At 37.3% G+C, this 13711-nt stretch overlaps 1 protein-coding gene across 1 annotated transcript; it reads right to left on the reverse strand.

Moving 5' to 3' along the window:
* Window positions 1–4129: 4129 nt before the first annotated feature.
* On the reverse strand, window positions 4130–13324 carry she (Src homology 2 domain containing E). The gene is made up of 6 exons (XM_082150180.1): window positions 12346–13324; window positions 9787–9910; window positions 7542–7760; window positions 7163–7364; window positions 5876–5995; window positions 4130–5767 (listed from the first exon to the last, which is right to left on the reverse strand). The coding sequence occupies exons 1-6, from the start codon at window positions 12823–12825 to the stop codon at window positions 5584–5586; spliced, it is 1329 nt and encodes a 442-aa protein (XP_082006306.1). The 5' UTR covers window positions 12826–13324; the 3' UTR covers window positions 4130–5583.
* Between the last annotated feature and the right edge of the window lie 387 nt (window positions 13325–13711).

Consider the following 13711-nt stretch of genomic DNA (forward strand, 5'->3'; position numbering starts at 1 on the left):
GATTACAATTATAATGTCCACAGTTCGTGAAAAGTGTTGATTACATCATTCCGCTTAGGTCTACTTTCAAAATGGTCATCATGAAGTGGTTGAGAATTGCAAGCAATCCCAGACATTTCTGTTGTGCAAATGAATGCAGAGGTGCAGTCCATTATGTGAGAGCCATAAATTACTATATATGTAGATCTTAAGCTTTTTATATATATATATATGTTTGTGTGATTGTGATTTTTTTTTTACACGTTGAATGTAATAAAAGCATGGATTATTCTTAACTTTAAGAGGGGCCTATTGGACTATTTTCTTATTTTGTGTTTGACCCATACACTCTCAAAAATGATTGGCATGGTTCCATGAAGAACATTAAACCTTAAAAAGAACCATTGCACAAAGATGATTTAATAGTTCTTCACTCTAAGAAAAAGTGATTCTTTTAAAAGCTGTTCCATGAAAGGTTTTTTGGGAACCCACAATGGTTCTTTAATGGCATCTCTGTGAAATAAATAAATAAATAAATAAATAAATGGGAACAGTGTGTAAATCTGTTGTAAATCAATGGATGAACATACACTGTAGCCATCAGTGGCACCTCTTAATATTGTTCATGAGAAGTTTGGTCATTACCCTTTCGCCTATGAAAAATGAGTGCTGAACAGTCCACACTTGCTCGAAATGTGGACCTGCTGTAAGTGCACAATGCAAAATTGTTTAATTCTGTTGAAGTGTAGGTCCCAAACAGTCACATTAATGTAAACTTGCATTTATATTGTAGCTTTGATGATTATAAGCGAACAGGAACATTATAGAATGTGTGATGTTGCTCGATTTCTTTATATAATCTATTCAGAATTTGAGTAACAGATTTGTTTTTCATGATTTTACCAGTTCAGTGTGAAGTTGACCTTTTATAGGCACTTGTTGTATTGGATATGTAGCCTATGAAGTAATTGAAATTAATAACTGTGATATCATGGGGAATAATCATTCATTATTTTTGTTATAATTGTGCAGCACTATGACTTACCTTCAAATATCACACACACATTTTTCTCCCAACAGCTGTACAAGGCAGCATCACCCTATCCAACAGCAGGGAGTAAAGCTCGTTCTGCATGGAGACTTACGCTTCATTTGTTTTGCCCCAGGGGAGCGGGTGGCTGGGTGTGAGGTTTTCAAGGAGAAGGGTATCATCCCTCCATCAGTCAGCATCGGTAACATCACCGTATGACTGAGTACTGTCCCCACATCACAACCACTCTTGTCTGCGTGTCAGTCACTCCTGGCCTTTCAACCAGTGGTTCTGTAGTTGCTGTGTGTCAAAACTCAGTGCTCAGCGTTCCAGAAATAACCGTCGCTTCCGGGGAGATGATGGGGTCTCCAAGCTCTCCCCTTCTCCTTGTTCCCTCTCTCCGTGTCTCATGCACTCACACTGTTTATGGCTCTCCCTGTCTTCCCTTTGGCCAAAATGTCTATTTCTGCACGTTCTCTGGAGGGATCCCTATAGATGACCTTGGCTTTACATCCCTAGTGGGAGGAGAAAGGAAGGAATGATGTGAAAACATTACAAGAAAGGGGATTAGAAGAGAGAATGGATTAATAGAGAGGAAGAGAAGAAAGAGAGAGCAGGGAGGTGGAATTAATGTGCAGGAAAGCAAAAGCTTGGTCACTGGTGACTCACTGGTTGACTGTTACGTAGGTATTCATATCCTATTCACACCATAGTGCACTGCAATGCTCTTTATGAGCAGTGAGTCATACAGAGATGAGGATACCTCAAGCTTCCTGGCATATGATGGCTTCCATATTCTGACTTGAAGAAGTGTGGGGAAAACATTGTAAATGGAGAGATGAAAGGAAGCAAATGTAAAAAAGACATGCACATCATCTAAACAACAACAACAACAATATATATATATACACACACATATACTCACACAATATGCAATATTATATAATATTGTTAGATGATTCATGTTTATATGTTATATGGATTATTGTATTTTAATATACTTAAAATAAAACACAATACAGTACTAATACACTACCAATGAATCTTCTACAATATATATATATTAATATATTAATATGTAATATTGTTAAATGCTTCACATTCACATACATGTTTAGAGAAGATTATGGCTTCTTTTTTGGGGGGAAGAAAATCCGTTTTTAATCACCTTTCTCTATTGAACCAGTTTTTTTTCAACCTCCCTTTCACATCACCTTGTTCATCACCTCCAACTACAATCTTTCCTGCTGTTATTTTTGTTCTTCTCTTAAACTTCCGCCTCTCCTCCATGTCTTCCTCTATGGTTTCCCTCACAGCCTTCCACTCCTTCCCTCAGTTGTTCACGTCTTTCCTTCTGATGTCATATGTGCACCTTTGTGCTCCCTATCCCCACCCCTCTCTCTCTCTCTCTCTCTCACACACACACACACACACACACACACACACACACACACACACACACACACACACACACACACACACACACACACACACACACACACACACACACACACACACACACACACACACACACACACACACACACACACACACACACACACACACACACACACACACACACACACACACACACACACACACACACACACACACACACATTTGTATACTCTCTGCCTCCCTCTCTCTATCTCTGCAGAGCTGAGCTGACAGGGAAACTTCCGTGCTGCAAGTGCTCGGAGTCTCTTCTTGAATTATTCACACACTGGGACCCCCCCGAGTGCTTATCTCACCCCTCCCTCCCCCTTACCCCACCCTCTCTCCTTCCTTCTCTGACTCCTGCCATTTGCTGCTGGCATGCTTTCTCTAACTTTGGTGGTTTTGACACACTGACTGACTTCAGCTGTTGTGAAGAATGCTATTTTGCCACGACTAGTTTTTTTCCCTAACAGTTCTGAATGCAATGTGAAGGAATAATGCTTGGGAATTCTGTGGTCTCAGTCAGCTATTAGGAAATGAAAAACAAAATACAATTTCTTTGGGAAAAGAGGTGAGCGAGAATGAAAAAATGCACACACACAAACATAATATATAATGCTCAGTTATAGAGCTATAAATATGAAGCTTGAAATAGCGAGAAATGAGGTTGAAAGAAAGTAAAGCATTATGGTATAGCTTTCAGAGCAGATGAGTGTACATTTATAATTATTATGGATGTATTATGGATAATTAAATGCTTTCCTCAAAACCGACTTCATACAATGCATTCAAGGTTTATATAGTTAGTATGCTTCATGATCCCTGGGAATTGGCATTGCTAGCGCCATGCTCTGCCAGTTGAGTAATTACAGTAAAAAATATCCAATTTCTTATTTGTTTATGCATTACTCTTATTATTTAATTAATTATATATATTTATAATTTAAATAATAATTTAATTATATATATATATATATATATATATATATATATATATATATATATATATATATATATATATATATATATATATATAATTTATTATTTATGTGGGTTTTCCCTTGAATTTTGAGAGCAAGAGTGTAAATTCTTAATGATTCTTAATGCTTGATTGTCCTGATGATGTACACTAGCAGACAGAAGTTTTTTCGATGTTTTAAAAAATGTTCTTGAAAGAAGTCTCTTACACTAAACAAGGCTGCATTAATCTTGATAAAAAAAAGGTAGCAAAAATAATAATATTGTGAAAAATTATTATTGTAATGTATTTTAAAACGTCACATGATCCTTCAGAAATCATTCTTTTATAATCACACTTTGCTGATTTGGTGCTCAAGAAAGCTCCTGATTTCTGATTATTATCAGTAGATAAAAGTTGTGCTCCTTTTTTGTGCTCATTTTTGTGGAAAGTGTGATAGGCCTACTTTTTTTTCAAGATTATTTGATAAATGGAAACAAAATTCTAATAGATTTTTTTTAACAATATAACATTAGTTAATGTCAATTTTGATCAATTTAATGTTTCTTTGCTAAATAAAAGTATTAATTTCTTTAAAAACTTACTAAAGCATATACTTATATGGTTTTGGCTTTAGCGCAGTAGATCTGTTGTGGTCCTGATATGTTGCATATTTGCAGGAACTTTTGTGTGTGAATGTGAAAGAGACAGAGAGATTTAACAAATTCAGCATTATCTGCTTTATTTCAGGCTTTGCACAGTCTTACATTGTACAAAGGCAAAATCTTCAGAGAATGTGTTTTTTTCCCCTCTCCCCCATTTCTCTCATCTAGGTTAAAGCAATAGTTCACCCAAAAATGAAAATTTTGTCATCGTTTACTCACCCTTATGATGTTCCAAACCTGTATGAATTTCTCTTTTCTGCTGAACACAAAAGAAGATATTTAGAAGAATGTCAGTAACCAAACAGTTGACGGCACCCATTGACTTCCATAGTTGTACTTGTTTGTTTTTTTTCCTACTATGGAAGTCAATGGGTGATGTCAACAGTCTGGTTACCAACATTCTTTAAAACATGTTCTTTTGTTTTCAGCAGAAGAAATAAACTCATACAGGTTTGAGGGTGAGTAAGTATAATGACAGCATTTTGGGATTAACTATCCCTTTAAAACAATAATTAGGCTACTTCAAAATCAAATTTAGTATCCTTAAAGATTAAAATGGAACCTTTTACCTTTAAACAAAAAGACACCTATTTAAACGTAACTTCCCATCACCAAGAGACCAATGTCACATTCGGTACACCATGAATCCAAGCATGACTGCGTGGTCAGTAGCTAAATCCGTTCAACATCCCACTATTCCCAAACGCAAACCAATCAATAATAGTTTCATCACTGACAGACAAGAACATTGGCCAATCAACGGTAATGACTCATTTATCTGATGAACGAGCCAGCTTCAATTTGCTGTATTGATCCGAGCTAACGATCTAACCTCAGCTATCCAGGAACTGCCAATGTGGGGTGAAATGTTTTTTTTCTCAGAGGATACAATAATATGGGGATTCAACAATTAATTCTAAACTAAATCTATACTACGGATCCTAAAAATATTAACTCTGCCAATTCTGGCCACTTAGATGCACATTCGTTCTTGCAGGGAGTAAAATTTGTGTCTCACCACTCACCAGGGAAAGTAAAAAAATTGGCATCAATTGCATGAGTGATTTGCAGTTTGGAGCAGCTGCCAGCAGGGGGAGTTTAGGAGCGCGTTACTCCTTCAAGCACATCATTAGATCAGTAGCATAATTGTAAGTGAACTTATGACGCTGAAGTCCCAGTATACTGAAACAAGTGATGAGGAAATAGCAAAACAATAGTCAACAACAGATACACATTACTGTGGCGTTTAAACCACAGGTTTTGTGAAACTTATCTCGCTCTGAAGGGTTAGGCCTGGTTTCAAAGGGGGTGAAAACTCAAATATGAAGAAGTCCCACTTGTTCAATTACTCATTTCCATGCGCACATATACATACAGTACATACAGTAAGAAAAAGAGAAAAACTGTGCTTTGCTGGCATGTGATTGGCAGGCACCACGGTATTACATTCATGTCTTTGCACCAGAGAACGCTGTGTATATGTATATGTTTAGCATGTGTGTGTGTGTTTGTGTTCAGTGTGTTCGTGGTACGGGGTGCTGTAGCGTCATGTGTTCTGCCCCGGTGAAAGGTAGGCGCTGGGTACAGTAGTGGTGCACCACTTCTGGGATGCTTGGGAACACACAGCTGCTCTTTTCCAGTGTGTAGCCGCATTCTTTAGTCTGCGCTACGATGATGTGCACACATCCTTGACTTGTCCTGTAGAGAGAGGGAAATAAGGATCTTATATCATCTACATCAGCTTTTCAGGACTGCCAACTCATTTCTTGTTCTCTTGATATCAAACATACACAAGCACGCACTTACTTAAGGGCGATGGAGTACTTGCTGGTAGCCGATTCGCTGTCTCGCACCAGGAAGCTGGCTTCCCTACAGTGCTGCAGCTGAGCCTCCGCCTCCTGCCGACTCACACTGCCATGATACCAGCTAGAGAGAGAGAGAGAGAGGGGAGGAGATTCTTATTTATACAGTGCAACATTATGTAATATGAATAGTACTTTGAAAACAGATTAGATAAAGTATAGAATATATAAGAAGAGAATTAGGAGGGATTGAGAAAGATGGACAGACAACTGTACAAATGAAGAGATCTGCCAAATCATTTTTGTCCATTCATTTAAAGTCAATGGGGTCCAATTTTGTTGCGATTCCCACTGACTTTCACGGAATGGACAAAAATATGTTTCAGAATATTTCCTTTTATGTTTCACAGAAAAAGAAAGTCAAACATGTTTGAAATGACATGGGGGTGAATATATGATTTTTCATTTTTGGATATGGGAGGCTGTGCTTTATTATATATTATAAATAAACAACAATAAAAAAAAAGTAATTATAAAAATTTTAATACGATAAAATATAACAATAAAATATACAAATAAAACAATAAAAAATATAAAATAAATTATCTAGAGTAAATATTAATAAACTTGTATACTTATTGATATTCGTTTAATTAAAACATTTAAATAGTTTTTTATTAAGTGCACAGATTTTCATTACAACATAAATATATAAATATAAAAAATTATATAAAATATAAAAAATATAATACTACATGAAAGAAAAAAAAACATTGAAAGGATAGTTCACCCAAAAATGAAAGTTCTGTCATCATTTATGCACTCTTATGTTGTTCCAAACCTGTATGAGTTTCTTTCTTCTGCTGAACACAAAAGAAGATATTTTAAAGAATGCTGGTAAACAGTTGATGGTAGTCATTGACTTTCATGTTTTTTTCCATGGGAAGAAGAATAAAGAAACTCATACAGGTTTGGAACAACATAAGAGTGCATAAATGATAACAGAATTTTCAGTGTTGACATTATTTTTGAAGATTATTCTCTGACATGCAAACTAATATTGAGTTGGCCTCTATTATAATTGCTAATATACACAGTAGCTCGGTGATCAGGTGTTTCACGTCATAACTGTTAATATATTGCATCTTTTAGCATATACATTCCCACTACTAGTTTAATCTCACCATTTCATTCTTGAGTTTTTAAGTTTCAGGTAATCTGCTTAAAATAACCACATTGACACATTAGCAGTAGTGTCTAAAACATGTTTTTCATACACAAACACACACACCTCTGTTTCTCCAAAGGCAGGGTGGGATCAACTATTGGTGTCTCGCTGTCTGGGGTGATGCTGGGAGACGATGGGGAAGTCGGGGAGGGGGGATTCGGTCGAAGAGATTTGGGGGTCCAGCTCTTATGTCTTAGGGTCTGCTGTTTTACAGTAGGAGAACCTGATTCTTCCTTCGACATGCGCTCCACTCCATCAAACTGAGCTGTACACAGAATGAATCATATTAATTGCCACAAATTGTATGATGGCATCTGGCAATAATGACCCCAATATTATTAAAACTAAATTACTTTTAAATAATTTTTTCTCATCACTATGTTTATGTAATGGCAATGCTAAATAAAGAAGATGCTACTAATATGAAAGCGAGGGATGGTACCTGACAGTGCTCTAACAATCTGCTCCTTCTTCCACTCCCAGGGCAGCTCATACTCTGCCAGTGGTCTGGAGTCGGACTCAGGTCGGGTCAAGGGAATTCCCTCCAGAACCTCTTCATATGGGACATCATAGATCTGAGGGGGTCCAGACCCCTCACTCTCTCCTCCATTCAACACTACACACACTTTCAGCAGGTCCTTCGAGCCTCGCCGGCGAATCTCTAGATAAGGGCAGAAATTTGTATTTCACAATTGTTTCCACAAAATAATTTATTGGATAAGAACAAATAAAAAAGTTATTTATAGTACATTGCCCAATTAAACTAGCTATTTTTAGGCTATGGTACAGTCACATTAATGCTTCCAGCTCTTACAGAAGCCACCTTCAAACCAAACGGTTTCCTGCTGGTAAACATGGCAAATTTGAGAATTCTGTGTGGGAAAAACGCATGGATTCCCAACAAAATGACTCGATTGCAAAACGCATGGATTCCCAACAAAATGACTCGATTTCGCCCACAAGCATTCGCAGAACAACAGTAACCGTACCTTGAGTCTCAAATTTATCAAGCTTCCACATATTCTCATATTTACAAACTGTTGAAATTAATATAGCAGATACTGTTATGGAATTTGCATCTGTGTGCAGGTGACCACTGCCCAGTTTCTCCAAATGTATTATTGAGAAAGTGGGAATCCCCCAAGAAAGGGATGGCCTTATTTGTCCCTAGAAATAAATATACTGTATATTCAGATACACCATTTACAAATAGTCTGTGTGCTAAGGTTGTCAACTTTTTCTCTATCTCTTGCCTTTTTATAAATTTTTTTGCTAAATATTGCAATAATTATTCAAAGTAGTAACACATGTAATATGTAATATAATTAATAACAATGTCAGTAATGGCACTATTGTCAGTCACTTTATACACCAAGTGAATGTTTTTCTACCCTTTCCTAACAAATCACCATATAACTGTTGAAAGAGCATCTAGAAGTTTAGTCTATGAAGACATTATTTGTTTTGAGATCACTTTAAATGTGTGTGAAACCATAGGAAATTATGATCAAGTCAAAGTTAAATCTGTACCAACAAATAGCATGTCATGTCATAAGTCTGTTCTCTCTGCAGCAAAAACTAAATTATGCGGTAACAGGGTTGCTTCTTTAAAAGATTATACTTTATGGGAGCAACAGGCAGCAGAACCAAAAACAGGGTTCAGGATTCGAAAAAATAATTATGATGATGCGCTTACGATTGAAGTGCATGAGGCCGATATAAAAGCAGAAATGTGCAGCTAAACATTTTATGAGAGAACTTACACTATTTTTCTGCTAAAGCTGTAAAGTCTTTCTTTATACACAGTCTGCTTTACCACCCATGAGTTTTTGTAATAATTTGCCTTTGTGTATTAGCTAACTATCTGGTTCTAAGTTTAGATTTTACATTTAAACTGAAAATTAAAGCATGTTTTTAACTTTTGAATAAATCAGATACACATATAAAAAATATAAAAATTAAAAACGTATTACACAACACAATACATATCTGATAAAACATAGAAACCCATCTCGTATACGCCTTTTTAAACTGTGAAGAAAAGAAAAAAATACTGATAAAATATAGCATTTCTTATCATACTCATATATAACTGTATCATACAGCATTTGCAGTTAGTCTAAATGAATTTCTCTAAATTTGTCTACCTGTGCATCTATTCATTCCTTAAGATTTAAAGTTCAACAAACATCAACAAAACTATGCCTGAAGCTCCATCGTTCTTCCCTCTCTCTGTTTCTTTGCTGTCACTTTGTGTCTGGCCTATTGTGTGAGAAAACAATGGTCAAACCAGGGAAAAGTCAGACCGAGTCTATGATTGGCTGGCTTAGCAGGCCACTTCCTGAGTTCTGGGAAGTGATTGGGGGAGAGGGGAGTGCTGTGGGGTCTTTCTCACATAGCCAGGCATACTGGGGGGACGGCAGGGGTCAACTTCCTGTCCATAGAATGGGGCAAAGGAAACACAGACAGGAAACAGGAAGCAGAAAGAGGAAACTGCACCCATTGTCCCAGCACAACACTGTCACCGTGGAAACCACCAACGAGGGGAGAGAGAGGGAGCTATGATTTTTCATACTCTTAAAATCCCTGAAAATCTGCTTATTACACTGACAAAACATTTAAGATGAATAAATTATAAAAATAAGGAGAAATAAAGGAGAGAAGAGGTAAATAAATGAGTGATGTACCTGTAATAATGAGCTGGGCATCATAAGGTTCCATGTAGCCATCATTCTCTCCTTCTCTTTCAGCCTCTCTCTGTTCCCTTGTTTTCTCGGCATCAAATGGGTCAGCATAATCCTCCAGGATGATCTATTAAGAGTGAGAAGAAAAGAAGAATAGAAAGCGATATCAGTGATTTGTGTTAAGGACTATAATAGAACCCAGTTAACAGGGAACGGTCTCGAAACCTTTTTTCATAACTTAATGGGAATGTTAGCAAAACATTCTTAGAATATATTTTTGTTAGCAAGGAAGAAACACCTTCATTAGGTAAGGAATGAAGAATATTCTGTTCAATAAAAGTTTACAATTTGTGGCATAGACAAGATATCATAAGAAAACTTTCATTTTTGGAGGATTTAAAAGCAGAAATGTGAAGCTTAAAATATATAGAAGTACTTTAATGTATTCTGTTAAAACTTGTGCTTTATTTGAGCAGCAAAGTTGTTTTCTTAATTGTTATGATCATTTTAGTGTTTAGGTGTTATTTTGGCATGGTAACGAACTTGTAAAATTGGATACAACTAAACAGAACAGGTTAGTAAGAGTTTTTTTCTCACTAAAATTATGTTAACATGCTTATTGTTTGGTTATCATATTGAAACAGTGAGGTTTTTTTTTTTTTAAGCACTTTCCCCATTCCCTTTCATTATATATGTTTTCTTTTTAAGAAAAGAAGGAATTTTTTTCTTCTGATAATCAACATTATGCCACAAGGGCTATCGATTGAGCTTAACTTGTACTGAACCTGGAAAAGTCCTTTAATAATATGATGCCAACATATTCTGCAATGATCTACTTCAGAAATAGTGCAAACCCAGCTTAAAAGGGCATTTAGTCAAAACCTGGAGTTAAATACCATCTTATTGGGTGGAATTCTTTGTTCCATCTTGTAGTTAAAGAATCAGTATTTCTTCACTAGCTGAAGAGCTTAAAGGGTAAGTTAACCCAAAAATGAAAATGCTGTCATTAATTACTCACCCTCACATTGTTCCAAGCCCATAAGTCTTTTGTTCATCTTCGAAACACAAATGAAGATCTTTTTGATGAAATCTGAGAGCTTTTTGTTCCTCCATTGACAGCTGCACAACTTCCACTTTGACGCTTCAAAAAGTTCAAACTAATCCATTTGAATTGAACCAATGAGGTTAGTTCTTGCACGTCAAGCAGGTTCGGTTGTGTTTCTGTGTCTGTTCGCTGATCAATGTATATGCAAATAAAAGCCAAAATTCAATCTGTCAATCATATAAAGTGATCAAGTCTCTTCAGAAAATTTGGACTAAACTGCTCAATTCATTTGGATTAGTTTTACAATCTCTTTATGAACTTTTTGAAGCGTCAAAGTGGTAGTTGTAGCTGTCAATGGAGGGACAGAAATGTCTCGGATTTCATTAAAAATATTTTCATTTGTGTTCCGGAGAAGAACAAAAGTCTTACGGGTTTGGAACAACATGAGGGTGAGTTATTAATTACAGAGTTTTCATTTTAGGGTGAACTTACCTTTTAATCTTATTCTCCGGCCCATCTTTTCCCATTCTTTCTCCGATTCTCCCTCTGGACGTGTGTGTGTGTGTGTGTGTGTGTGTGTGTGTGTGATCTCATGAGATTCTGATTTCTGTGCTATTATGTTCAAAGTGTAGCTGCAGGGGATGTCCGTAAATGGGATAGGATACAGCCTATGTATCAGGTGACATAATTCTTCAAACACTGCCTTCACCAGGGACTAGAAGAATGGGATAGAGCCATTGTGTTATGTATGCATTGTATTCTTTGCGTATTTGTGAGCAAGGGTGTGTGTGTATGTGAGCACAAAAGTGTGTTTCCCACAGTGACAGAGTGAAGAGTGTGTGCATGGCTAGGAAAAGAGACAGGAAGAGAGGCAAGGAAAGGGCTCTCATTGTGTTTGTTGCTTTTCAGCTCCACTGTGTCTGCTTATAATAAAGCAGTTCAATGAAAAGAGAATATAGGAAGAAAAAGAGAGATGTGAGGAGGGAGGAAAGAAAGATACGAAAGAGAGAAGAAGGGGCTGAGGGAGGGGAAAAGAAGATATTGCTTAAACAAAGAGCTGGAAGAGAGATACTGATCTCAATTTTCAAAACAAAGACGTTTGTTTGGTTCTCACAGTCAACAGGGTGACTGGAATTGGAGTATGTCAAGTATTAAAAAGAACTCCTGAAAAAAGCATCCGTCTCTGAGGCCTGCTTTATCACTCAGATCAGGGATATTCTTTCTTTATCCCAGCTGAAAAACCCACCCTAAACCAGCCTGATGCTGGTCTCAGTTGGTTTGAGCAGGTCTTAAGTTATTTCAGCTGGCCAGCAAGTAGGCCAGCAGAACAGTGCCCAAAACCCCACTAAAACCACCTAAGACCAGCAAAAAACCTAGCTTTTCCCCCCAAAAATTAATTGACTACATTTTCAGAAAACAGTTGTCACCTACAAATCTGTCTAGAAAATACATGATGTAATAAAAAATATGTATATATTATTATTATTTATTGTTAGTTGGCTCATTCTCAAACTTACCGTTTCTGTTCTGATTGGTGACTTGGCCCTCTCGCTGTCCGGGGATGATCCTCCTGCACTGGATTTTGGATCATTAACCTTGATCATTCTGCTCATGTACGCGTCAGCCAGACTGGTGGTCCGCAGGGTGCGATGGTCTTCAAACCCTTCCATTTTTGTGGTTTTCTTACTTTTCCCAGGGATCAGAATTTCCCATATCTTCCCGTCTTTCATCGAGCCGGTGCTGGAGTGGTTTCTTCCCAGCTCGATGGCCGAATTTTTACGATTTCTCCCGTGGAGCAGCGAACCAACACCTCCACCACCACCACCACCACTGCCACCGTTTTCCGCTCCAGAATTTTTACGCAGACTCCCCTTCGAACCAGTACCAACGGTCAGAACCGGTTTGGGACGGGACTGGGTTCCCGATTCCGAAGCAGAACGGATCCGATCGGATCCAGTCTTCAAACTAGTTGGGAAATCTTTAAACCACTTCGCCATGACGAATACAGGTGTCTGCGCTACTCTCCATACACACGCGCAACTCCTTTAGAAAACCAATCAGCTTCTAAAATATCACTCACTATGGCCCCTATAATGGATTTTTTGCCTTAATCAACAACACTTTAACGTGCAGTTCAATTGACACAAGGTTGTTGTTATTTTAAACAAGAACTCTTTTTAATTTATTGAATTTTGAAAATCTGTCAAATTGATTTAGGGAAAGGTTCCGAATATTAAATCCCTTTTACTAATCTTGATCACAGAATTTATCCCATTCGTATTTCTTTTCAGGAAACTTCTTACACTCTCAGTTACGATTCTTCACATTGGAGAATAATGTATTGTTTTTGTTTGCTCCCAATTATTCCCGCAAGATAAAGAGGAGTCTCTGAAGGGCATAAACGCGGAAAAATTTAAAGTTTTTCTTAGCTCTCGATGAAGATCCCATTCCCGGTATATCCACTCCAAGCGACAGTCTAGATGAAGTGAAGGGGATGTAGTGCGCTTGTGCTGACGCTGTGGGTGGGGGTGGTTGCAGCAGCTACTGTTCCCCTAAAGGAGAACTTTTCATTTGCTGGGCGCTGCCCACCTGTGGACGCAAACCTTCTGCTCAGTAATCCTTTGGTGCACAGCAAATAGATTATCGGTTTTATTTAACGTTTCCATTTATTTGCCCAAGGGGTCTAGTTGTCACACTCTTTACTCCAGTGAATAGGCCTATTTCTCAAAAGTATTTTTGAACGGAAAACAAACAAACAAACAAACAAAAAAACGATTTATTTTTAATTAAAACTATTTAACATTTGCCACTACACATCACTGAACACGTTGGGCTAATCTATTCACTATAATCTTCGCAATGTGGACTAGGCTTTTCAATGTA

The sequence above is a fragment of the Leuciscus leuciscus genome (assembly GCF_965113295.1).
Source record: "Leuciscus leuciscus genome assembly, chromosome: 20".
In the NCBI taxonomy this organism is placed as follows: domain Eukaryota; kingdom Metazoa; phylum Chordata; class Actinopteri; order Cypriniformes; family Leuciscidae; genus Leuciscus; species Leuciscus leuciscus.